General features: G+C 50.8%; 9 protein-coding genes across 9 annotated transcripts; 6 read left to right on the top strand and 3 right to left on the bottom strand.

The window, feature by feature from the left end:
• Positions 1-80: 80 nt before the first annotated feature.
• On the top strand, positions 81-1,169 carry RHO25_007508 (uncharacterized protein; the record flags this gene model as incomplete). Its single annotated transcript, XM_023599695.2, has 1 exon — positions 81-1,169. The coding sequence occupies one exon, from the start codon at positions 81-83 to the stop codon at positions 1,167-1,169; it is 1,089 nt and encodes a 362-aa protein (XP_023449339.1).
• Positions 1,170-1,871: 702 nt separating this feature from the next.
• Positions 1,872-3,190, top strand: RHO25_007507 (uncharacterized protein; the record flags this gene model as incomplete). Its single annotated transcript, XM_023599694.2, has 3 exons — positions 1,872-2,157; positions 2,287-2,387; positions 2,438-3,190. The coding sequence occupies 3 exons, from the start codon at positions 1,872-1,874 to the stop codon at positions 3,188-3,190; spliced, it is 1,140 nt and encodes a 379-aa protein (XP_023449340.1).
• A 241-nt stretch (positions 3,191-3,431) lies between these two features.
• On the bottom strand, positions 3,432-4,184 carry RHO25_007506 (uncharacterized protein; the record flags this gene model as incomplete). The annotated part of the gene is made up of 1 exon (XM_023599693.2): positions 3,432-4,184. One exon carries the CDS (start codon positions 4,182-4,184, stop codon positions 3,432-3,434), a length of 753 nt encoding a protein of 250 aa, XP_023449744.1.
• A 469-nt stretch (positions 4,185-4,653) lies between these two features.
• Positions 4,654-6,082, bottom strand: RHO25_007505 (uncharacterized protein; the record flags this gene model as incomplete). Its single annotated transcript, XM_023599692.1, has 2 exons — positions 4,654-5,769; positions 5,864-6,082. 2 exons carry the CDS (start codon positions 6,080-6,082, stop codon positions 4,654-4,656), a joined length of 1,335 nt encoding a protein of 444 aa, XP_023449338.1.
• Positions 6,083-6,921: 839 nt separating this feature from the next.
• RHO25_007504 (uncharacterized protein) lies at positions 6,922-8,444 on the top strand (the record flags this gene model as incomplete). Its single annotated transcript, XM_023599691.1, has 5 exons — positions 6,922-6,996; positions 7,109-7,318; positions 7,404-7,748; positions 7,812-8,038; positions 8,093-8,444. 5 exons carry the CDS (start codon positions 6,922-6,924, stop codon positions 8,442-8,444), a joined length of 1,209 nt encoding a protein of 402 aa, XP_023449741.1.
• A 7,428-nt stretch (positions 8,445-15,872) lies between these two features.
• Positions 15,873-16,305, top strand: RHO25_007503 (uncharacterized protein; the record flags this gene model as incomplete). The annotated part of the gene is made up of 3 exons (XM_023599689.2): positions 15,873-15,882; positions 15,935-16,017; positions 16,084-16,305. 3 exons carry the CDS (start codon positions 15,873-15,875, stop codon positions 16,303-16,305), a joined length of 315 nt encoding a protein of 104 aa, XP_023449464.2.
• A 692-nt stretch (positions 16,306-16,997) lies between these two features.
• RHO25_007502 (uncharacterized protein) lies at positions 16,998-17,644 on the top strand (the record flags this gene model as incomplete). The annotated part of the gene is made up of 2 exons (XM_023599688.1): positions 16,998-17,362; positions 17,452-17,644. The coding sequence occupies 2 exons, from the start codon at positions 16,998-17,000 to the stop codon at positions 17,642-17,644; spliced, it is 558 nt and encodes a 185-aa protein (XP_023449462.1).
• A 1,690-nt stretch (positions 17,645-19,334) lies between these two features.
• RHO25_007501 (uncharacterized protein) lies at positions 19,335-20,150 on the top strand (the record flags this gene model as incomplete). Its single annotated transcript, XM_065602950.1, has 2 exons — positions 19,335-19,592; positions 19,719-20,150. 2 exons carry the CDS (start codon positions 19,335-19,337, stop codon positions 20,148-20,150), a joined length of 690 nt encoding a protein of 229 aa, XP_065459022.1.
• A 674-nt stretch (positions 20,151-20,824) lies between these two features.
• Positions 20,825-22,147, bottom strand: RHO25_007500 (uncharacterized protein; the record flags this gene model as incomplete). Its single annotated transcript, XM_023599687.2, has 1 exon — positions 20,825-22,147. The coding sequence occupies one exon, from the start codon at positions 22,145-22,147 to the stop codon at positions 20,825-20,827; it is 1,323 nt and encodes a 440-aa protein (XP_023449468.1).
• Between the last annotated feature and the right edge of the window lie 109 nt (positions 22,148-22,256).

The raw sequence follows: 22,256 nt of genomic DNA, 5'->3' as shown, positions 1-22,256 counted from the left end.
TCGTGGTTTGAGATCGCCCTCGACGCCAACTTCACAGTCGCAAGTCAACAATCGATCGCATTCGCTATTACGCGCCCAAAATGTCCATTCTGGAGCTGTCGCAACCGCCGACTGATGCAGTATCATCAGTCATATTCTCTCCAGACAACAACACGCTCGTCGTCACTTCGTGGAACACAGACACCGCCATCCATGTCTACCGCCGAACCGAATCGAGTCCGCCCTTCGAGCTGTCGAGCACAATAGCAGCGTCCGCGCCGTTACTCGACGCATGTTTCGGCTTCGATTCCGATACTATCTACACAGCTGGCCTCGATCGGACAACCACGCGGTACAATCTCAGCCAAGGCACAGAGAGTCAAGAAGTCCTCAGCAGGGCTAGCAGGCCCACAAGCAAGATCGCCTTTTCGCCAGAACACAATGTCGTTCTCAGCATATCATGGGACGCTACGCTGAGGGTGCATGATGCCGAAAACAAGAAATACGTTACCATCCAGCTCGCTGCGAAGCCGTTCGCGCTTTCCGTCACAGCCGATAAGGCCCTCATTACGATGGCAGAGAGAAAAGTGCACGTCTACGCGCTGGCAGATCTGAAGGCCTTGACTGGACAAGCAGGCAGTACGTCTGGTATGCAAGAGCCATTGCACGCGCGTCCGTGGCAAGAGCGAGAATCGAGTCTGAAGTTCATGACGCGGGACACTGCACCGATGCCTGATGGCTCAGGGTTCGCGGTCTCGTCGATCGAAGGCAGAGTAGGTGTGGAATGGTTCGATGAAGAAGAGAACAAGAAAATGTATGCGTTCAAGTGCCACAGAGACAAGACTACGAGAGTCAATGAGGAAGGGCAAGAGGTCGCGATCGATGTTATTTATCCAGTCAACGCAGTTGCTTTCCACCCTGTTCACGGCACCTTCGCGACTGGCGGTGGAGATGGCGTAGTGGCATTGTGGGATGCGAAGACTAAGAGGAGGATCAGACAATATCCTAAGCTGCCTGCTTGCGTGGCTGCGATGCAGTTCAGCTCCGACGGAAAATATTTGGCAATCGGCGTCAGCCCAGGATTCGAAGATGGCAAGGAAGCGGACCCCACGGACCCAGAACTGGTGAAAGTATATGTCAGAGAGCTTGGGGAAAGTGAGGCAAAGGGCAAGCCAGCGAAGGAGAAGTGATGTCTCACTGTCAGCTGGTTTGAGAACAATTTTGGCGATCCGCACCTGCAGGAACAGCCGTCCTGGAACCGTGTCTCTGAACCTTGGGCCATCGACGGGACTCTCAGGGGGTCCCGAACGCCGCCAGTCCATGCGGAAATAACTGGTATGTACAAACATGATTGAGGCAATCGACTCAGTCACATGGCCTTCGCGCCAATTGACCGTAACTTGAAATTCGCCGAAGCCCTGCAGAGGAGCCTTCAAGGATACTACAGTGTCACTATGCTGTGCAGCTTTCTCCGCAACAACTCGCGAAGGGCGCGAGACACGTATGCGCGGTAGTCTACACGCATGCGATCGGAACATCTCGAATGCCAAAGCATCGAAATGACCCCAAGTGGAGCAAGTAGCTACTCGGCAGAAGCGCGAGGAGACGCCAGTGAAGCGCCGTTCGCTGACCATGGACGCGCTGTGCGCATCACTAGTACTGTAGACAGTCGCTGTAGTAGAAATCGTATGAAGATCATGAACACTCGCTTTCACTTTCACATGCAATTTTCACACTGTCCCAGAACTTTACGTTATTGCCACAAATCCTTGCATGAAACCACCACAACTTCGAGTTCTATTATCTTCCACAACCATTAACCAACAAAATTTCGCGACACAGCGCCGCATCCTGCCTTCCCCAGTCTATTCAGAAGACCTGCAACAAGCCCGATGCGCACAATCCTTCTCCCCATCGGCCCGCCCGGAGCAGGCAAATCTACATTATGCAACGGCTTACAACAATTCATGCGAGCGATCGCTCGACCTTGCTCAATCGGGAACTTGGATCCAGCGAACGATAATATCCCATATGAAGCCGCTTTCGATGTGCGAGATCTTGTTTCTGTCGATGAAGTTATGGAACGCGAGGAACTGGGTCCAAATGGTGGGGTGTTGTGGGCGATGGAGGAAATTGAGGTTAACGTGGATTGGTTGGAGAGGGAGTTGGAGAGGTGTGGTGAGTTTCTCAGAGACTAGGCGTTTCGTTTCGATTTGTTGCAAATGCACTTCGAGTATCGAAATTCAAAGCGGCTGTTTAGAAAACTCTGGATCGTTAAATACATCTTGACTGACATCATTTGAACAGAAGAGACAATCGTTCTCGATCCTCCCGGTCAGCCTGAACTCACCATCCACCACCAATCACTGCCAAAGATCTTGCACAGACTTGAGAAACTTGACTATCGGGTAAGTTGTCGATGTTCCGCCACGACAGACCACTCGCTAACATGACTTAGATAGTCGTCATCCAACTCCTCGACTCAATCGTACTTACAAGACCATCATTATACCTAAGTTCTCTCCTTCTCTGCCTCCGAGGACCACTTCATCTCCCATACCCCATCGTCAACGTTCTTACCAAGATTGACAACCTCAAAGCCGTGGGCGGTGCAGACTTACCCTTCAGCTTGGACTTCTACACAGAATGTCAATATCTCGAACACCTTCTTCCAGAGCTCTCCAAAGAACAAGCCGGAACACCAGGCGGCGCGTCCGGAAAATGGGACGATCTGAACAAAGCTCTCATCAGCCTGATCGAGGATTACGGACTCATGGGCTTCGAAACCTTAGCCGTAGAAGACCGGCAAAGTATGGCTGCGCTATTGCGAGCGATCGATCGTGCAAGCGGATATGTCTTCGCGGGGGCGAGAGGTAGAGATGAGAATGGGAAGACGTTGAACGATGAAGCGAGTATTTGGGCTCAGGCGATGAGTCAGAGTTATGGGCAGATGGACGTGAGGGATGTGCAGGAACGCTGGATTGATCGAAAAGAGGAGTATGATGAGGCTGAGAAAAAGATGTGGGAGGAGGAAGCTAGGTTAGCGGGTGCATTGCCTGAGGCGCCGGCCGCAAAGGTGCAGAGGAAGGAGGCGGCAGGAGAGACAGACGATGGCGAAGACGAGTTGCTGGAGGAGCAGAGGCGTTGGCAAGAGCAGCAGGCTAAAGGAGCGGGAAGTGCTGGTGGAACCAAGGTGAAGAGGATGCCGTAACGTGACTCGCTACGCCGCTATGGCGATGTTATTCCGATGGTGCCGCCGCAAAATAATGCACGTTCCACTGCTCACAATGGGATAAAGATTGTCTCGGGTGAGTCTCTGCGAGGCATTAACTAGGAAGGCCAAAGTCGATGCCACGGAAGTCGTCCCATACACGGAGACACAGGAGGTGATGCGGTATTGCGGTCACCTACAGGAGTGAAGCCAGGAAACCCATAGCATATTTGCCAAGGCTCTACGACAAACACGCCACAATCGCTGCGATTGCGGCCAAGGTCCCATCCGGATCCTCCACGTGCACAGTCCTCAAGCCCAGCTGCTTAGCAGGATAATCATTTCCACCAGGAAATATCGCATCTCCTATGAACATCATCTCCTCCAAGTGGATTCCACTCTCCTCACTGAGCTTCCGCAAACCATAAGCCTTGTCAACTCCCTGCTTCGTTACATCGATTGACGTGGTTCCACCCATGTTGATGGAGAGATCCGGCAACCGCTTCTTTAGATCGGCTTGGATGACTTTGCGCTTCGCGAAGTCCGGGTCCCAGGTCTGTTTCTCAGAAATTGGAGCCTCTTGGCCCAGAGCAGAGAACGTAATTTGACTTCCGCGATCTTCGATCCTCTCGCCCCAGGTCTGAGAGGGCTTAAACCCTGTAGCCTCAAGTGAGGCATCAAAAGCTTGGAGAATTGAAGCCTTAGTTTCGGAAGTGAAGAGGTCGGCATAAACGGTTTGCCAGGTATTGGTAGGAGCGTCAAATCTGTAAAGTTTGGTGCCGCTTGTGGGCATGAGCCAGAGCTTGGAGAGGTCGGCGGTTGGTGGAAGTCGGGATGCGATTTGTTTGGAGAATTGAGGCCAGTCGCCGCCGGAGATGACGGCGACGTGGGCGACTTGTAGGAGCGAAGTGAGGGCTTCGGCCACGTTTTGTTGAATTGCTTGTTTGCTGATGGCCAAGGTGCCATCAAGGTCAAATGCGACGAGTTTGATCATGTTGGCGGTTCTCCACGAGCCTTCGGGTTCACGTATGCTTCGCTTTTTGAGACAGAGTGCCTCGAATGTGCTTGATTGGGCGGAGATACGAGGAAGGGTTAGTTTTTCGATGTTTCGCGACGTGGACGGCTCTTGTCAAGAGACGAGTGTTCCTGCTCAGAAGTGCCACTGTTAACTTGGCGGCAGAGAGTGCGTTCTTAAGTCAATGGCAGTTGCACACCTGTCCGTTCGTTAGTCGCTCCTGCCAAGAACGTTTCACATGCATCCTTCGACATTTTGATTGGCATTCCAGAGATGCGTACGCGTCACTCCAGTCGGTGTCAAGTGAAAAGATAACGAGGTCAATGCGTCGCGATCACAACTGCGCCTCAAAGCACAATTTGCGAAAGAGATACGTGTTCAATATGCCAAAGCCTCGCGCAACTGAAACGTAGCAAGTGCTGACGACGAAGGAAGCCAACGTCTGCTCCTACAATTTCGACTCCCTCCGCACCTGGAGATCATCTCTGCGCAGGTCATTCACCGATTTCTTCCCCATATTGGCCAGCATATTATCCGTGTCAGCCAGCATGCACTTCAGTACGTGCTCCACCCCAGCTTGACCTTTGATCGCCAGCCCGTACATATAAGGTCTGCCGACCAGGACAGCTTTTGCACCCAATGCCAATGCCTTGAGTACATCACTTCCGGTGCGGATACCGCTGTCGAAGAGCACTGTCAAACCAGACTGCTTCACTTTCTCGTCCGCTCCAATGTCGGCCAATGCGTCAAGGGAGGCAATAGCGCCATCGAGTTGCCTGCCACCATGATTCGACACAATAATGCCGTCCATGCCGTACTCGATCGCCTTATGCGCATCTTCCACAGTCTGTATGCCTTTCAACACGATCGGTCCATCCCACAATTTCTTCAGTGTTTCCAGATGCTGCCATTCACGGTATGTGCCTGAGTTCAGAATATCAAGCCATGCACGAGACACTTTGAGCTTCGAAGCATTGGCCAACAATCTCAGCGCGCCAAAGGGAGTGCCAGGTCTCTTGATTATATCCCAAGCTTCCGCGAGTTTCTCCGAAGCAGATCTCGTGTCACTGGCCAGCATTTCTTGGTATCGTTCCTGGAAAACCGGATCCGAATGTCCGACTTGACAGCCGTCGCCCCAAAGGAATGGCAAATATGAGTTGTCGAGATCTTCAGGGCGCCATGCCAGGGTGAAAGTGTCGAGAGTGACGACGAGGACTTTGTAGCCATTCTCCTTGGCGCGATTCAACAGGCTGGCTGTGATGGCTTCTTCTTGGGGCTTGGGCCAGTACAGTTGGAACCATCTATCACCGTTGCCATTGGCTTCTGCGACTTGCTCGATAGTTCTGGTGGCTGCTGTTGAAAGGATCATGGCGACCTTGAGTTTCTGGCATGCTCGTGCGGTCGCTTCTTCTGCGTCAGAGTGCATGATGTTTTGTACGCCGACTGGAGCAACGAGCAGCGGACTGTTGTACGTAGTGCCGAAGAGGTTGACACTCAGATCTCTCCGGGTGGCGTTCACGAGCATTTGAGGTCGGAGTCGATATCGGTCGAATGCTTCGAGGTTCTGTCAATTCGTCAGCCCTCATGAACATCAACGCCGCCTGTGCCTCGGGGCTGCATCTCTTTCCTCTCCAGCTTATTTCTAGACCCTCACTTACAGCCTTGTATGTCTTGAAGCTCGAAGCTGATCCGTACACATAACCAAAGTTGGCCTCTGGCACTTTCTGTTTTGCTAGTGCTTCCCATTCTGCTGGCTTCGTAGAGAAAATGGGCTTTCCGAAAGACGAGTAAATATCACGTTGGTATGCTGAGAGTGCTTCTGGATCTGGCGTATCCCATGGCTTGTTCCACTTCTTCGCCTCTGCAAGCTTGACCATCGTGCCTGCTTATTATGATTATTCCTGCTTCGCAAGTGTTCTTTGCTGATTGAAGTCGAGATTCTCCTCTCCTGTTGTCTGTGGTTCGTGCTTCTACCAGGTTGTGCCTGATTGATAGAAAGTAACGTTACCGTTTGATGCGTGATCGGAACCGAGGTTCAGTCGCGTCATTGAACGACGCGTCTCCAGCGATTCAGCTATTTCCACGCAGTACTCGTACCTTCGCGGCTTGCGAAGACGCTTCACGTCTAAGCATCGTTCGGCGACAGCTGCCAAGTATCCGATTCGACTCGTATCGCAGCCAAATGTTTCTCAGCTCTGTAAGAAGTTCACTTCCATGTCTTGGCAAAAGTCGCGCCACGAAATGCCAGACAAACGAGAAAGTGGATCCTTCCCCATCTTTCTCTCCGCACGCTTTCCTGCTGCCGTGCAACCACATCCCACCCTCTTCATCTCCATCTCAAAACACCATCCAATCCTTCAACGCAGACTTGTTTATTCCCGAAGATTTGCTTTATCGCTCCGGAAGGTATTCCGCCGCTATTTGACATGGCCACACGTGAGCTTCGCGTGCAACTGAGCCGAACAGACGCGGAATCACGCCACATCGTCATGCGGCTCGAAGGATTGGGAGACGATCTTTGCTGTATCGCGATATGGGTATGATGAAACGGTAGGTTTGACGAGATGTGCGCGTAGCGTGGTGCTTGGGATGGGCCACGAGTTGCTTAGGCTAAGTACAAGACTCTTCTCCGCTCTTGTTCTTTTGTTGGTATTCTTCTTTTGCTTGATGCGTGCTTCTTAATCTGAACGGAGGTATAGACGCGTTCGTCAAAAGTATGGCGAAATTGCCGCAGTATAACGTCTTTGGGCGAGGTAGAAGTCTCAGATGGTCAATTACGATTGCATGTCAGGTATGAAGATTAACCAGAAACTCTGGGGAGAATTCTAGGCTGACTTCATCAGATCGCGGTAAGCACGGCATGCGTTGAGCACTGTTCGTGATGTCGGAATTAACATGTTCAGTTCGTCCTGTTCGGCTACGATCAAGGTGTCTTTTCTGGCATTGTCGGCAATGAGGACTTTAGAAACACATTCGGCTACCCTGGAAGTGCGGAAGAAGGCATAATCGTCTCCATCTATAACTTGGGCGCATTTTCGGGATGTATCGTCAACTTCTTCCTTGGCGAGAAGATGGGCAGGCGATTGTGCATGTGGGTTGCTATGGGCTTCATTGTAAGTGTGGTCTCGCGTGCACAATTCCATGTGCTCGATGGCAGGGCTTTCGAAGAGAGTGATCTGACTGACACCAACTCCATAGATCGTCGGTGCAGTCCTCCAAACCACTTCCTACTCCGTTCCTCAAGTCCTGGTGGCACGCTACATAACTGGCATCGGCACTGGAATTGAGACTTCTACTGTGCCTATGTATCAGTCGGAACTTTGCGACGCAGACAAGCGTGGCCGTCTTGTTTCCTCGGAACCACTTTTCGTCGGTGTGGGCATTGTTATCGCCTACTTTTTCGATTACGGCATGTCCTTTGTCGGAGGTCAAGCAGCCTGGCGGGTTCCAATTGCTTGCCAGATCATCTTTGCCATAGTGGTCATCATTTTGGTGTTTGGCCTACCCGAGAGTCCTAGATGGCTGTATGCAAGGAATAGAAATGTGAGTGATAGTGGCAATACGTTGAGTCCGAGCTGCATGCTCATTGGTAATTCACCGATATAGGAGGAAGCCCTCCAAGTCATGTGCGATGTTTGGGACAGTGGACCCGACGGAGAGAAAGTGCAAAAGATGCAAAGCGACATTCTCGGAGCGCTTGAACTGGAGCGAAAGCACGGCGAATACAAATGGCGGCAAATCTTCAAGCGCGATGAAGTTCAAACGGGACGACGAGTTCTTCTCGCATATGGCATGCAATTTATGAATCAGATGGGAGGTATCAATCTGGTCGTGTGAGTGGACTCTGTTCGTGATATGGCTCCAAGAAAAGACTGACGATGGTTCAGCTACTATGTTCCCTCTGCCCTCGAAAATAACGTTGGCCTAACCCGGAACTTGTCCTTGCTCATCGGAGGCGCGGTCCAATGCATGTTCTTCGTGGGATCCCTCGTACCAACCTTCTTTCTCGACCAAATGGGAAGACGACGACCAATGATGTGGGGATCTCTCGGCCTTGCATTATCCATGATGATGATCTCAATCCTGCTCAGTTTCCAAAAGCCGCCGGAGGAGCGAACGGATCTGTCTGTTAAGACGGCTCAAGCCAGTGTCACATTCTTCTTCACTTACATGTTGACATTTGGCGCCACAGCAAATTGTATTCCATGGGTCTACGTACCCGAGATACTTGAAAAGTAGAGAGAGTGAGAACTGTAGAGTACATGGAAGCCCCTGATCGAGCTACCTGTCGACAAACTACGTACGCTATATACCCCCGTTGCTATTGTCTCTCTCTTACGGTAACTCCTTACTATTGTCGGTACCTCCGATAATGAGATATAGCCTCGGAGATTGTGGTGGCTTGGGCACCTTTGTTCAATACTCCCACTGACCAGCCTACCACATATCCTGTCCTTGGCACTAGCCTCTGATTTGAAGCCTCTCGTCCTTCTTGCTTATTAGTCTAAGGCGAGTGAGAATGCTTTCGAAGGTTGCACGAGGCAGTGCTTTTGTGAACATATCAGCGAGGTTATCCTTGGTGTTGACTCGCTTGATCTGAATTGCGCCATCCTGAACTTGTTCCCTGAGGAAGTGATGCCGGAGTTCAATGTGCTTTGTTCGGGCATGAAACTCGGGGTTCTTGGACAGTTTGATGGCAGCGTTGTTGTCGATGTAGAGGGTTACCTTGTCTTGGGTGAAGCCTGGAATTTTCAATTCTTGCAGCAGGTTCTTCAGCCAAATTGCTTCCTTAGCTGCTTCGGCTGCAGCCATGTACTCGGCCTCGCATGATGACATAGCTACACTCTTCTGTCGCTTCGAGGCCTATGCTATTGGGCTCCCGGCAATGATAAACACAAAACCGGTGGTTGAGCGGCGAGTGTCATGACACCCTGCCCAGTCGCTGTCCACATATCCAACAATCTCGTCGAGATGGTCGGTAGGTGTAGACGTTCCTTCGGTAGAATCCGGATTATGTTCTGTGTCTGGATCGACTGTGTCCTCAGCTCCTAAGGTGCAGTCGTCGGTGGGTTCGTCCGAGTATTCTGGTCCAAGTTTAGGGTACTTTTTGAGATACGCGTATATCCGATACACCGCAACTTTATGGCTCTCATTCGGATTGGAGGCGTACCTCGAGACAACTCCCACAGCGTAGGTAATGTCTAGTCGTGCTACTGTTATAAGGTAGTTCAGAGAACCTACCATAGACTGATAGCGTCTTGTAAAGGCTAGGTCCGCTTGTTGGCCTTCATTGACTGTTAGCTTCCGAGCAACGTCCATCGGGGTTAACACTGGTCGAAGGTCTTCAAGACCAAATTGCGCGAGAAGCTTCTGCACGAAGGCCTTTTGGTGTAGGCCAATGCCTCCTAGGTTATCTCGAGTGACGTGCATACCAAGATAGTATGCGCATTCGCCTAGGTCGGAGACATCAAACCTGGCATTCAGGTCTTGCTTAGTGCTTTTTATCTTCTCAAGGTTAGCACCGAAAATGTTAATGTTATCGACATACACCGTTGCGTATAGGCCGTCTTCTGATCCTGCTTAAGCATCTGGATCCATAAAGACAGAGGAGTCGTATTCTGAGGGTTGCCATCCCAGTTCAGCAAAATACTCCTTGAGTTTCTTGTACTACTGACGAGGAGCTTGCTTGAGACCGTACAGGGCCTTCTCGAGTTTTAGCACGTGTCCGTTGCGTTCTGGGAAACCTTCAGGTGGATCCATGTAGATTTCTTTATCTACTTCTCTATTGAGAAAAGCTGTCTTGATGTCCATTTGGTGGCAGTACTAGCCTTTTCGTGCTGCTATCGCAAAGAAGAGTTTGTAAGAGGGTGGCTTAACTACTGAAGCGAAGGTCTCGTCGAAGTCGATTCCGTGTACTTGTTCAAAGCCGCGCACAACAAAGCGGGCTTTGTATCTGGCTACTGTTCTATCTGGACCCAATTTCCGCTTTAGTACCCATCTCCCTAAAAGAGGTCTTTGATGTGTTGGCCTTGGCACTACCTTCCAGGTCTCATTCTCAATAAGACTGTTGTATTCTTCTTGAATTGCATGCTCCCACTGCTCCGCTTCCGGAGATCTCAGAGCTGCTCGAACTGTTCGCGGTTCAGGTTCCAGTTCCGTCTCTGCTGTACAAAGAAGGCAGTCTACTCGTCGTAGTTCTCCTGTCTTTCGGTTATCCAGTTCTTTGTCAGTTGGAGGGGGAGAAGGTGCATTGTCTGTTACCATTAAGGTGTTCGAAGTGTGGACTCCACTTCCCCTCTTCCCTTGTTGGCGAGAGTTCGATTTTGCTCCATAGTCACTGTCGGGGAAGTTGAGGTTCATAAGCTTCTCTCTTGTCTCCTGTCTAGATTCTTCTGAGTAGATGTTTCTGTCAGCTCTAGGAATTCTAGAGACATCTTTGCTTTCTTTGAGTTCGAAGGCCTCTGGTGCAGCTTGTAGACGGTATTTCCGTATCAGATTTTCACCGGACTTGTAGCTGCAGTAAGAGTGGCCGTTAGGTGTCATCTTATCAAGGCCCTTTTTGACTTTGTCAAGGCAATTTCCGCAAGGAGTTCCTCCATCGCAGGGTCTCCCTGATCGCTTTCCAGCACACGACGTGCATTCCTTTTCATTTGGATAGAAATCTTCGAGCTGTTCAGGGAGAAGGTATTTCCTCTTGGTGTTGCCTTCGTGATCCATCCAATAGATGCATGCTCTTGCTTTACTATGATCTGGCGTCTTCGCGCAGGAGTAGCATGGCATCCGTCGATCACACTTGAGATTTTGCGAGATGCAGTGACGGCAGTCCGAGTCTTCGAGCTCAGGGATTTGTCCTTGTCCTTAACAACTGAGCTATGGTTGCTTTAGTGTGTTGTATTGATTGCAGGGTTGACTGCCGTCGCAGCTCAAGCGTTTGCGCAAGCATCTAGTGCATTTTTTATCCTTTGCAACGGATGAGATTCTCGACAGAGTGCTATAGGGAGTACACTTCTTTTTTGACTTGTAGCATCGAGTGCATGGACTCTCGAAGGGGTCTTGGCCGTCGCAAGGTCTCTTATCCTTTGTGCAGTAGTAACATCTGACGGAGTCTTTTCTGGCCAGTTCCTCCTTAGAGTCGTAACCGGCAGCGATGGTTGCGTTATAGGGAAGACAGGTTTCTTGATCTGCTTCGCATCTCTCACATCCGACTCTAGTGCACTTCCAGCCTTTAACCTTGCATCTGTAGCATCGGCTATCATTGCGGATAGTTACTACTTTGCTTGTGATCCCAATGTTTTCTGGAGTAATAAGCAGTTGAGACATGGATGTCTGATCCACGCACGCTGCTTCGGCATCTTGACAGTTGGTGCATGGTCGTCCTCCAGAGCAAGCCAGCCGTTGTTTGAAGCACCGATCGCACTTGTCGGGATCAGCTTTTAGCCCCGGCTTTCCTTCTTTGCGACGCTTCTTTGGCTTCAGACATGTCTTAACGTGGTTCAACCGATTGCCATGCGATGTTTCAATACCGCAGGATCGGCATTTCACTCGGCGGGTTCGCCCTTTTTCACTTAGGTTGACTTGATCAAAACCTGGATGATCGGTGTTTCCGGTCGAGTCTTCGTTAGTAAGATGGGCGTTTGATTCTGAGTCGTCGACAGTTTTGCTTCCCTTTTTTCGCTTAACTATATTAGCAAAGAAGCGAGATCGAACGGGCGGGTTATCACCAGTTGTTTGAGACTCGTTTATTCCCTCGAAGACCGCGTCGGCGGCCTGTTGTATATCGTCCAAGAAGTTGTCGGCTTCGTAGAGTGCGCCTTCCGGTCGGTGACGGGGAACGCCGTTCTCGTCGTAGTCGTCCCGCTGATAGTTCTGATTGAACTCGTAATCGTCGTCGTCGTCGTCGAGTACGAAGAGGGGTGAGCTTGAGCCAGGTCGGTTGCGGACTGTTTGATTGCCTTGTGTGTCTTCTTCTTGGCGACCTTGCTCATTCACTTCTTGGCGATTTTGGGTTTCCGTCGGCACGTCATTAGCCTCAGGTTCTTCTTCTTCGGATAAGTCGGAAGACTCGGAATCCGACTCTCTTTCCTCAGGTTCGCCTTCGGAGCCATCTCCATAAAGTGCTGCATTGTCATCCTCATCCGGGTTAGAGTCTGAATCAGTGCTATCTGAACCTTCGGATTCGCTATCTGCCTCGTTTTCCCTCTGAGGTCGTTCCTGACGAGCGTTGATGCCGTCGCCTTCATGCAGATCATTAGGTCCATTGTCGTCGTCGACGTTAGCACTAGCCGTTCGTCTTACTTTCTTCGAGTTTGGGTCCCAGTACAGATAGACAGATTCGCTCTCGTTGCCCACAAAGTATCCTAAGGAGGCTCTTGAGGATCCCAATTTCGTGTGGTTCGCTCGTATGCGCTGTTCGTGAGGCACAGTGATGTACAGTCTGCTGAACCATACATGTTCACGATGCAGATTCGGCTTCTCACTATAGAGAGCCTGCCAGGGTGTTTCCTTTGTCTTCAGGGCTCGAGTAGGGCTCCTATTCTTTAGCCATATTGCGTGTTCAAACGCCAGAGGCCAAAGGCTCTCAGATACTTCAGTATTGCGGAGTATCTCTTCTCCCCTCTCAGAGATTATCGATCTCAGTCTGTCGGGAAGAGTTGGTTCTTGCAGCATAGCTGCTGCACGGTCTCTCTCAGTTCGATGGCCTCGTTCTGCAACACCATTCTGGAAATGTGCATACGCAACGGTTGGCTCAATCGTGATAGAGTGCTTGGACATCCAAGCATCAATAAGACCATTCCTGCTGAATTTATTGTCGAAGCGTACCCGACGGACTTTGATCCTCAGGCTTTTTTCGATCCTTTTCAGCAGCTTCCTCACTTTCTGAGGGATCTCAGCTTTGTTGCCAAGGCGGGTACTCCAGGTAAATCTAGTGGAGTCATCTGTGATGAGCAATAGATATTTTGTTCCATTATATCCAGCGATCGGATAGAGACCCCATGTGTCGATGTGGAGTAGCTCGCCGGGCTTCTTAAAGCGTCGAGTTGCGGGTTCGCGTGGGACCTTGACAATTGCTCGTGTCGTAGCGCATACAGGGCAGATTGCCCCAAGCTTGGCTTTAAGCTGTTTGTCTGTTATACTGATCCCATTGCTGACCTTCAATAGTCGTCGCATGTTGTCGAGTCCAAGGTGACCCATGCGGCGGTGCCATTTCCAAACCGGGTCTGAGAAGTCGATCGTAGCAGCTACATATGGTGGTCGCACGCCAGGTGGCATTGATTCGAGTGGCGCAGCTTTCGAGTCGTCCACTTGTCCGGTAGGCTTGTATAGAGATACCTGTGGGTGGAGAGCCAACTCATACAGTCCATTTGTTTGCCTTGCTCTGGCGACTTCCAGTCCATCGGAAGTGCAGATGCGAATCGAATCCTTGTCCCATTGTCCAACTATCTCCTCATTCATGCATAAGAGTAGTGACGTGGATAGGATGTTGCATCTTAGGGTAGGTACATATGCGACTGATGACAGGTTAAGCTCAAAAAACCCATCGGAGGTAAGAAAGGGCAGTTTGACACTCCCACCTCCTTGTATCTTCATGTTGCCAGTGCCGTTGGCGGTGCCGGCTTCCTCAGTAAAGTCTGAGAAGTCTGCAAACCATTTCTTGTCATTGACAAAGTGCATGTTGGCTCCTATATCGACGATCCAGGTGTTTCGGTCTAGACTCTTGGGAATGTCCTGAGTAATAGAACAGCATATGGCGGCCGCATGAACTGTACATGAACTATTGAAGCAAGAGCTATCAGAACTCCTACAAATGAAACAAGAGACACCCTTCTCCATAACTCTATTGCTAGTCTGCTCACTCCTTCTTCCTTGGCCTTGGTCGGGCCGGGCATGCCGAGCCCTTCCTAAGCTTTGGAGGAAGTTAGTAACAGAGTGGGGTCGAGCTGTGGAGTTAAGCGTACCTTGGATCACTCGTTTGGTTCTGATATCGAGTTCTGGCTCAATATCAACGGTAGTCATAGCTGAGAACTTCTTCGGAGGAAATTTCCTAGTAGTCTTCTTGGTTTGGACAAACTTGCTTGTAGTCTTGGCCACAGATTCTTTGTTGGTGCTGCGACAATCTCGGGCATAGTGCCCGACCTTGCCGCATTCGTGGCACGTGACATTTGGTTTTTTGTCCGCCTTCTTTGTATTGATGTCGCGACGTTCGGGCTTGACACGGCGCGTGTCCTTTTCTCGAGTATCTCTTTCATACTCGCGAGCTGTCCTCTGGTCGTCTTCCCAAGTAAGAAGTCTTGCCGTGAGTATATCGTAGTTATCAAGGGACGGGTCGAGGTCCCTAAAACTGTGATAGTGTTCGATGAATCCTTTGAAGGCAGGAACGCCGAGAAGGCCTCGAATGACCTTTGAGAGCATAATTCCGTCAGTCATTTTTCCTCCTACGTCGTCGATGTCCTGTCTGGCGGACTCGAGTTCGTTGAGGTACTCCTGGATAGAGTTGAACTTGCGATAATGTATCTTCTCGAAGTGATCGAAGGCTTTCTCCGTTTCTCGGACCTGTGTCTGGCTGTATTGGCTTTCTAGCCACTTCATTGCACTGTATGGGTCGTCGAAGGCTTGGATTCTTCGAATCAATGTGTTATTGACTCGAGCAACGAGACCAGCCATAGCTGTCTGTTCTCGATCCGCGCTCTTGCTTGCTTGATCCCACTCGAAGCGAAAAACTGAGAGGCGATTAGAGAAGGAGAGTCCCTGAAGATCTTCTTCCAGCTGCACGCCTTCAGTGCGGAGTCTGCCAATCTGCTCTGGTCCGAGGGTGGCACGGCTGCCGCGCCTGGACTCTCTTCTCAAGGATTCTTCATAGGCTTCGAGCTCTTCCGGTGTAAGCTCGGACTTCTTTTTCTTGATGGTCTTCTTTGTCTTCTTTTTACGCCTGCCGACAGTGGATGGTGGTAAGGCGAGGGGATCTTCCTCTTCGTCGACGTCCGTTGCATCTTCTTCAACAAATATCTGGAACTCGACCGCTGGGTCCTGCGACGGAGGATCCGCATTCTTTCGATCGAGTTGGTATGCATCAGGATCGGGAAAAGGCAAAAGCCTTTCTTCTCCGGTAAGAAACCTCCAGAGGTTTACTGCTTGAAAGTCATTCTGAGTCTTGCGCTTCCATTGCTTGAAGTCGCGTTTGCCCTGAAGCTTTTTGCTGTCGGGCACGTCGAGGAAGCGGGAGATGCCGCCGAAGGAACTCATCATGGGTAGGGGTGAAAGAAGGTAATAGAAGGGGGTAGGTAGGGGCTTGGTGTAGTATTGAAGTACCGTACAGTAGTGGGTGGTAGCTCGAGGTGGTTGTGTAGCGGAAGCGCGGTGTTGCCCAGGTTTAGGAACCCGGGCTCATAACCACTTGAAAAGTAGAGAGAGTGAGAACTGTAGAGTACATGGAAGCCCCTAATCGAGCTACCTGTCGACAAACTACGTACGCTATATACCCCCGTTGCTATTGTCTCTCTCTTACGGTAACTCCTTACTATTGTCGGTACCTCCGATAATGAGATATAGCCTCGGAGATTGTGGTGGCTTGGGCACCTTTGTTCAATAGAGATTTTGCCCCTCCACGCTCGTGCAAAGGGAACAGCAATTGGCATCAGCAGTAACTGGCTCTGGAACTTCTTTGTCGTCATGGTCACACGTGAGTCTTATGACACGACCAACGGCTGTCAGAAATCACTAACGCGAAACAGCAACACTCCTCAACAGCCTAGCATGGAAGGGCTACCTGATCTTCATGGCACTCAACTTCTCTTTCATTCCGCTCGTCTACTTTGTAAGCTTCCACGTGGTCCAGATTCCAGCCAACAGATGATTTGATCTAACTTTGATTCTGCTACAGTTCTACCTCGAAACATCGAATCTAACTTTGGAAGAGATCGATTTCTTGTTTACGACAGATGGCGCAGACGGGCTTCACAAGTTTGGCCGCAAGAGCCAGCCAGTCAAGGAGAGTCAGAGACCGAATGAGGAGATTCTTCAAGATGTCGAGCGACGACGAAGCTCAATTGGCGGGACCGAGAAGGGTGAGCAGGTGGAACGTATTGACGATAAAGCTTCGTGATATATTCTCCGATTCTGCGAAGATGGTCAACAACAGCACACTGACAGAAAGCAATGTAAGCGAGACTTTCGCAGATGATGCAGCATCCGATGAAGCATTCGCGTTGGCATGAGACATAAGGGTGACGGAAATGCTTGAGTGAGTTTGACAAGCTTGGCTAAGGACTCGATCATGAGATATTCTCTGACAGATCCTGTCCTACTGACTCGTGACCTTTCCCACGAAACACCACGTGTGACGGATCTTTCGCGAAAGCTACGTGGGCATCTGGTACCTTACAATCCGATGAAGGCGGCACTGCACAATAATACACCTGTATCAGGGGCTATTAAATGCTTGCAGCATTGCGAGCCAGTCATGAAAGCTTGCAGCAAGCGAGCCACATCCGTCAGACCAAACAGAATACCATGAAAAGATGGATCGAGACGAGAGACCTCGAGATCCTAGCGCATGTGTTTCGAAACCCGGTCCCAGACGCTTTGTGGCAGAAACGTGCTTAACTTACCGACGGAATGAAAGTACCTACCCACGAGACAATCAATTCCTCCGAAACGACAGGGTACACAAAGTCGTGTTGACATAAGAACAGATCTACAATCGAGCTCCTGCATCGCAAAAACCGGAAGAAGTCCAATAGCGCAAGCAGCGACACCTGTTCCTCGCCCAATCAACAGCTCCTTCACCGCACGATCATGCACTTCTCAATGCATCTCACCTCTCTCCTTCCTCTCTTCCTCCTTTGCTCGCCCGCTTTCGCTCAGTATGGTCAAAACTCCGCTTGCCCTCCCGGATCCGCCATCGAAGGCCTCACGCAAGCAGGCTACAGAACCGCCTGGACGATCGACAGCAAGAACTGGACACGTCTGAACGAGGTTTTCACACAAGATGTCTATTACGACAGTGCCGCATTAGGACAATACGGCGGCAAAGCAGAAGGCATTGAACAGACACGGGAAGCATTGCAAAAAGCTGGCGAGGGAGCGAAGACTTCACATGTGGTGACGAATTTATATGTGGAGGAGGTGTTGAGTGATGAAAAGGCGAGAGTTATAACTTAGTAAGTTGTCTCCTCTGATACCTCGTTTTTGGCTGAAGGGATTGTGATTGTCAAGAGAGCCAATTTTTGCTAACCGTGACGGCGTGCAGTATAACAGTTACGCACTGGGATCTAAAGGCTTTAGACGACATTAGCAAGACGTTCAGAGTCCAGTACTACTGTGATGATATCTGGGTATGCGAGGACCAAGCGTGGAAGATGCAGCATAGTGTGGTGACGAATCTGGGCGTGGGAGTGGAGGCTCCGTACAATACGCAAGTGGTTCCGGAGAAGGCGGCATGAGGATCTAAGAGATGACGCAACATCAAGCTATAGCATTGAAAGAGCCATCAATTTTCTGTAGCGAGATAGACGAGACAGAATGAAGCTATTGGAAAGAAAAGAGAACAAGAAGTTCGCGTCTAACCCGATTTGGACGGGAATGCGAGTGAATAAATGTGACGTCGGCTTCCGGCCGAAAGCTTGAGTAGGTAGCGGGACAACAATCAGGCAACCATTATACCATTCTCGCGATTGATCAACATGTAGACAACCTGTCGCACGTATGTTCTCTAGCATATATACTGCCCTTCCCATCGGCTAGAGTAAGTCAGAACAGCTCAAATTCACACTTACAAGATACGAAGGGCAGACAGAACCTTTATAGTTGATCATCAGACACCAAAATCCCAATACCAGACAAGAGAGCCCGCATCGACCAAAATGTGTTGCAGCAGACGTCGAAACAGACAACAAGTCCCAGTCGCTGTGGCACTCGCAGGTGCAGCGTACACCAAATACCAACAGCATAAGATCCAGCAGCAGCAGGAACCACAGTACCAGCGAGGCATGTCGCAAGCGATGCCACCATATACCATTGATCAGCCAGCACCGCAACAAGCACCTTTCGATCTCAGCGGAGAAAAGTCATCACTTCTCCACCCAGAAGACAAAGCTTCCATCAATCCACCAAGCTACGAGACCGTGGTCGTAAACCGCGCCATCGTTCCAGACAATGACCCCGCTGCACATATATCTCCATACGCAAGTCCAACCTTAATGAACAGGAGAGATGCGGAAGGAGACGCCAGCAGCAGCATTTCTTTACTCGGCTCTGTCCCAGCAACTCTGCCCCAAGTGGGAAATGGAAGGAGGATCTCGTCGATCGAAATCCCAGAGGGAACAACGTGGTGGCAAGCCTGTCGTACCCGCAAAGCTGAGAGAAACGAGGCCAGGCGGACAGAGAGAGCGGAATGGAAAGCGGAGAAAGCGCAGTGGAGAGCTGCAAAAAGGATGGCGAGGGGAGGGTGTTGATACACTCTTTTAGCTTCCACGCAGAGAGCCTAGGTTAACGCGATCGTATACGTGGGGACGGTGTAAGTAATGGATAGTAACCAGGCGTTGTTGCAGAAACTGGAACACGCGCTCTGTGATATTGTGCTTCTGCGAATGAGGAATTTTTTTTGTTTGTTGTTTGCTGCATCTCGAATGATTTTGGCTTCCGATAGTTGCACGCGTCTGAAATGGAGGAGACAGAACAGTTGATGTGAAACTCCCCGCCACTCCTCAACCAGATCGATCCAGAGACACTAGCCAGCCTGCTGGATGGCGCAGATGCCCACCAAGATCATTCGGGCATGGCAGGCCTATCAGAATACGACACGACCGTCGACCCAGAGACACTAACCGTGGCTATCTCTGAATGCAACAACCTCTGAGTGCAACCGCAGGTCGCTAAGCCAATCAGCAGAGCTTTTCATGGATCGAGAGCCAATCTACTTAGGCGCTTGCACTCAGAGGTCGTTGCATTCAGAGGTAGCCACGGTTATCGAGCCTGATGTGTAGCTCCGGCAGCACTACTAGGTCGAGCAGAGCCAAAGACGATGACACGCAGTTGCACTCGACGTCCGCAACCGGAGAACCAGGCCGCTCTAACAAGACGAGCAGATCGGCCGGGCCTCAATTCCCATCTGCCCCACGCGAAGCGCCTGTGATGATTGATCTTGCTATCCGCTCCAACCCTGGCTCCAACTTCAATCCTGGTCCAGGTTTCCGCCAGGCCCATGAAGGCATCATAGGAGGATCGAACCATGGTCGTCCCATCGACGCTCATTTGCTGCCGATGTTATCAGGCACATCGAAGAATACTGCCATGCAAGGCCCACAAAACACAACTCCCTCTGAAGATCTCGTGGCGAGTTGTTCGTTGTCTGCTAAGCGAGAGCAAAAGGGCGATGGTCCGATCAACAATGTCAGGACGCAGGATCGATCACTTCCATTTCGGCGGACAACAGAAGACTTGTCTCCACCACAAAAACATCTTTTGCGAGTGCTGCGAAGTCACATGTAGGCACTAGGTGCATCAGCAACGCTATAGCGCCCTGTCGTTCCAGTTGCTTGGTTCCGCGATGAGATACTCGCAGTACTGCCGCCTACGGAGAAGACCATTGCCGCTGCCCTATCGTTACTGTATTTCTATGTGTCCAACCTGACACTGTCGGAAATAACACAGTCGGATGCACTACAGCTCCAGTCTGCGATAGCGTCTGCTTCGCCTACTGCCTTCGCCAACAGCGCTCCCGCTCCGCCTACGCCGTCTCCAGAACTCGACGCTCAGTACTTAGCAGATCCTAACACTTCCAGAGCTTTGGAGCTGTCGGTTAAGGACGATTGCTCGGAATTATTCGACAGTGCTGCTAATAGCATGTACCCGAGGATTGTCGGCGTTCTCCGGGAGTATCGAGATATCGTCTACTACTACGAGGATAACAAGAAGTCATCTAAGACTCGCTGCGCTTTATACTCGTAGTACGTGATTGAACTCAGCCAAGGCTCGGGCATTGCATCCGTGTACCTTCGTAATAGGATAGTCTCCGATCTTTGTACTCGTCTTGGACGGGCTCTGCCATAGAAACAAGCAACGGCCATTGTTCCCCTTAAACAGAAGTTTCTCTGTTATCGAGACAGCTACCCTGACTTGTACCGGAGCAACATTCTGCTCTCGAAGAAGGATGACATTGTCAGCTTGGTGGGCGTCCCTCGCTAGATGCTTGGTCGAAACTACACCTGCGTTTATCAAAGGTGCTTCGGCGTGCGATAATGTGGACACTGTGCTACAGTTAGAATGTGCGAGGTGTATGGACGCAAGTGCATCTTTGGAAGTAGCGCAAGGGCACCGGCATTCAAAGATGCTGAATATACCATATAGCTACTGCGCACCCCAATGGCTACTGGTCGCCGTCGTTGTTGTCTCGATTGGGCACAATGCCAGCAACTGCCTCCGTGAGGACGTTATTAGGCAAATTCAGTCTACCTCACGGTCCCGAGCGGCTTATTGTGCCTGTTCATCGACTGATTGAAGATCCCTTTACTCCATTCAACCTCTTATATGAATATCGATTAGGTCCAGGTTTGGTTGGAGATAACGAGGACGATGTGATCTCGTGTTTGTGTTGCAAGACTCTGTGGTAGCAGACAATAATTCTACTTGAGCTGCCAATCCTTGTAGGTCCATTTCTCCGTACGTTGAGTCTGCTTTTGCTTGACCTGGCCCACTTTCTTCCTCGGCTCGAGCTTACCATTGATGATTTTGTTTCGGTAGCTGTCGGTCAGTATTGACCCTTCTGGCTTAAGTCTTCTCAAGCTGTCTTGCAATTCATCCGGGAGCGTGACCTCCAATGGCGCATCTGGCACTTGGATCTGACCAAACCTCCTCTTTCGTACTTGCAATCCATCTTCGTCCTCGTCACTCGCGGACGAATCGTCCACGATTGCCACGGCTCTCTGCTGTCGTGCTCGTTCTTTGGCAGCCACCTCTTTGGCGATCTCTTTGATTTTCCGTTCTTGTGCGTCTCTTAGCTTTTGCTTCTTCTCCCACTTCTCCTTCGCCTCTCGCTCTTTTCGTGCCTTGACCTTATTCCGCTCTGCTGGTGTCTTTCTTGACTTTTGCTTTTGTACGTGGATCTCGGCCTCTCCTTCTGACTGTATCCCGTCCCACTCGCTCTCCCATGCACTCTCGTAATCCGTAGCATACTCGTCCTTCTCAGCAGCCTCCGCCTTCGCAGCTTCCTCTTCTGCTATCCGTTCTCGCTCTGCTTGGGCAGCCTCAGCGGCAAGACGTGCTTTTTCTGCCTCGACTGCTGCTGCGCCTTCCTTCTCTAGTAGAGCGGACCAATCGCCGACGAGTGGGTTGTAGCTCTTTCCAGCAGCGGGTTTGAGTACTGATGCCACCGCTTTGCCAGATACTGTGAGAGGTGTCGGAGCTTGCTTTATGGTAGCAGGCGCAACCTTCGGTTTCTTCTTCTCGAGAAAGGTGTACTGCTCCTCGGGCTGCGGTTGCGGTGCTCCCCACAGATCGTCGCTGGGCTGATCGTCGACCACAATGCCAATTTGCCCTCCATCTGCCACATTTCGCAGCCGTGAGAGTTCCTTGTGTGAAACATATCTGCCATTGGCCTTGATGCGCTTTCCACCCTCGCCGCTACCAGTGTGATCCTCTACCTTACGCTTTCGTCCCGGCTGGAGAGGGTCGACTTTGCTATTGCGTGCTGCGAGGATCTCGTCAACTTTGAGCAGTTTCTTGCTCTTCTGCTTGCGCGCGATCTCGGCATCTCCTGTGGTATCGGTAGCGAAAAGTTGGTCGGCATCTTTCTCTTTGACAGGTCCGCCGTGGATGATTTCGGTGCGGAGGTTGTCGAGGCCGGACGAAACTTCGGTGATGTCGACGTTCTTGCGCCACGCCTTCTTGCCTTTCCTCGACGGCTGGCTGTAGGTCGCCGGTGCGACGGTCTTCTTGTCGTCGGCCATCACTGCGGTATAAGAGGGTGGGATGGTGGTGTGCTGGCTGGATCGTAGCTACCTCAAAATTATTTCGCGACTTTCGCTTGCGCCAAAGAAGTGTACGACTTGTGGGGCG

This window comes from Cercospora beticola, chromosome 5 (assembly GCF_033473495.1).
Source record: "Cercospora beticola chromosome 5, complete sequence".
NCBI classification, from domain to species: Eukaryota; Fungi; Ascomycota; class Dothideomycetes; order Mycosphaerellales; family Mycosphaerellaceae; genus Cercospora; species Cercospora beticola.
This window is presented reverse-complemented; position numbering and strand designations above follow the sequence as displayed.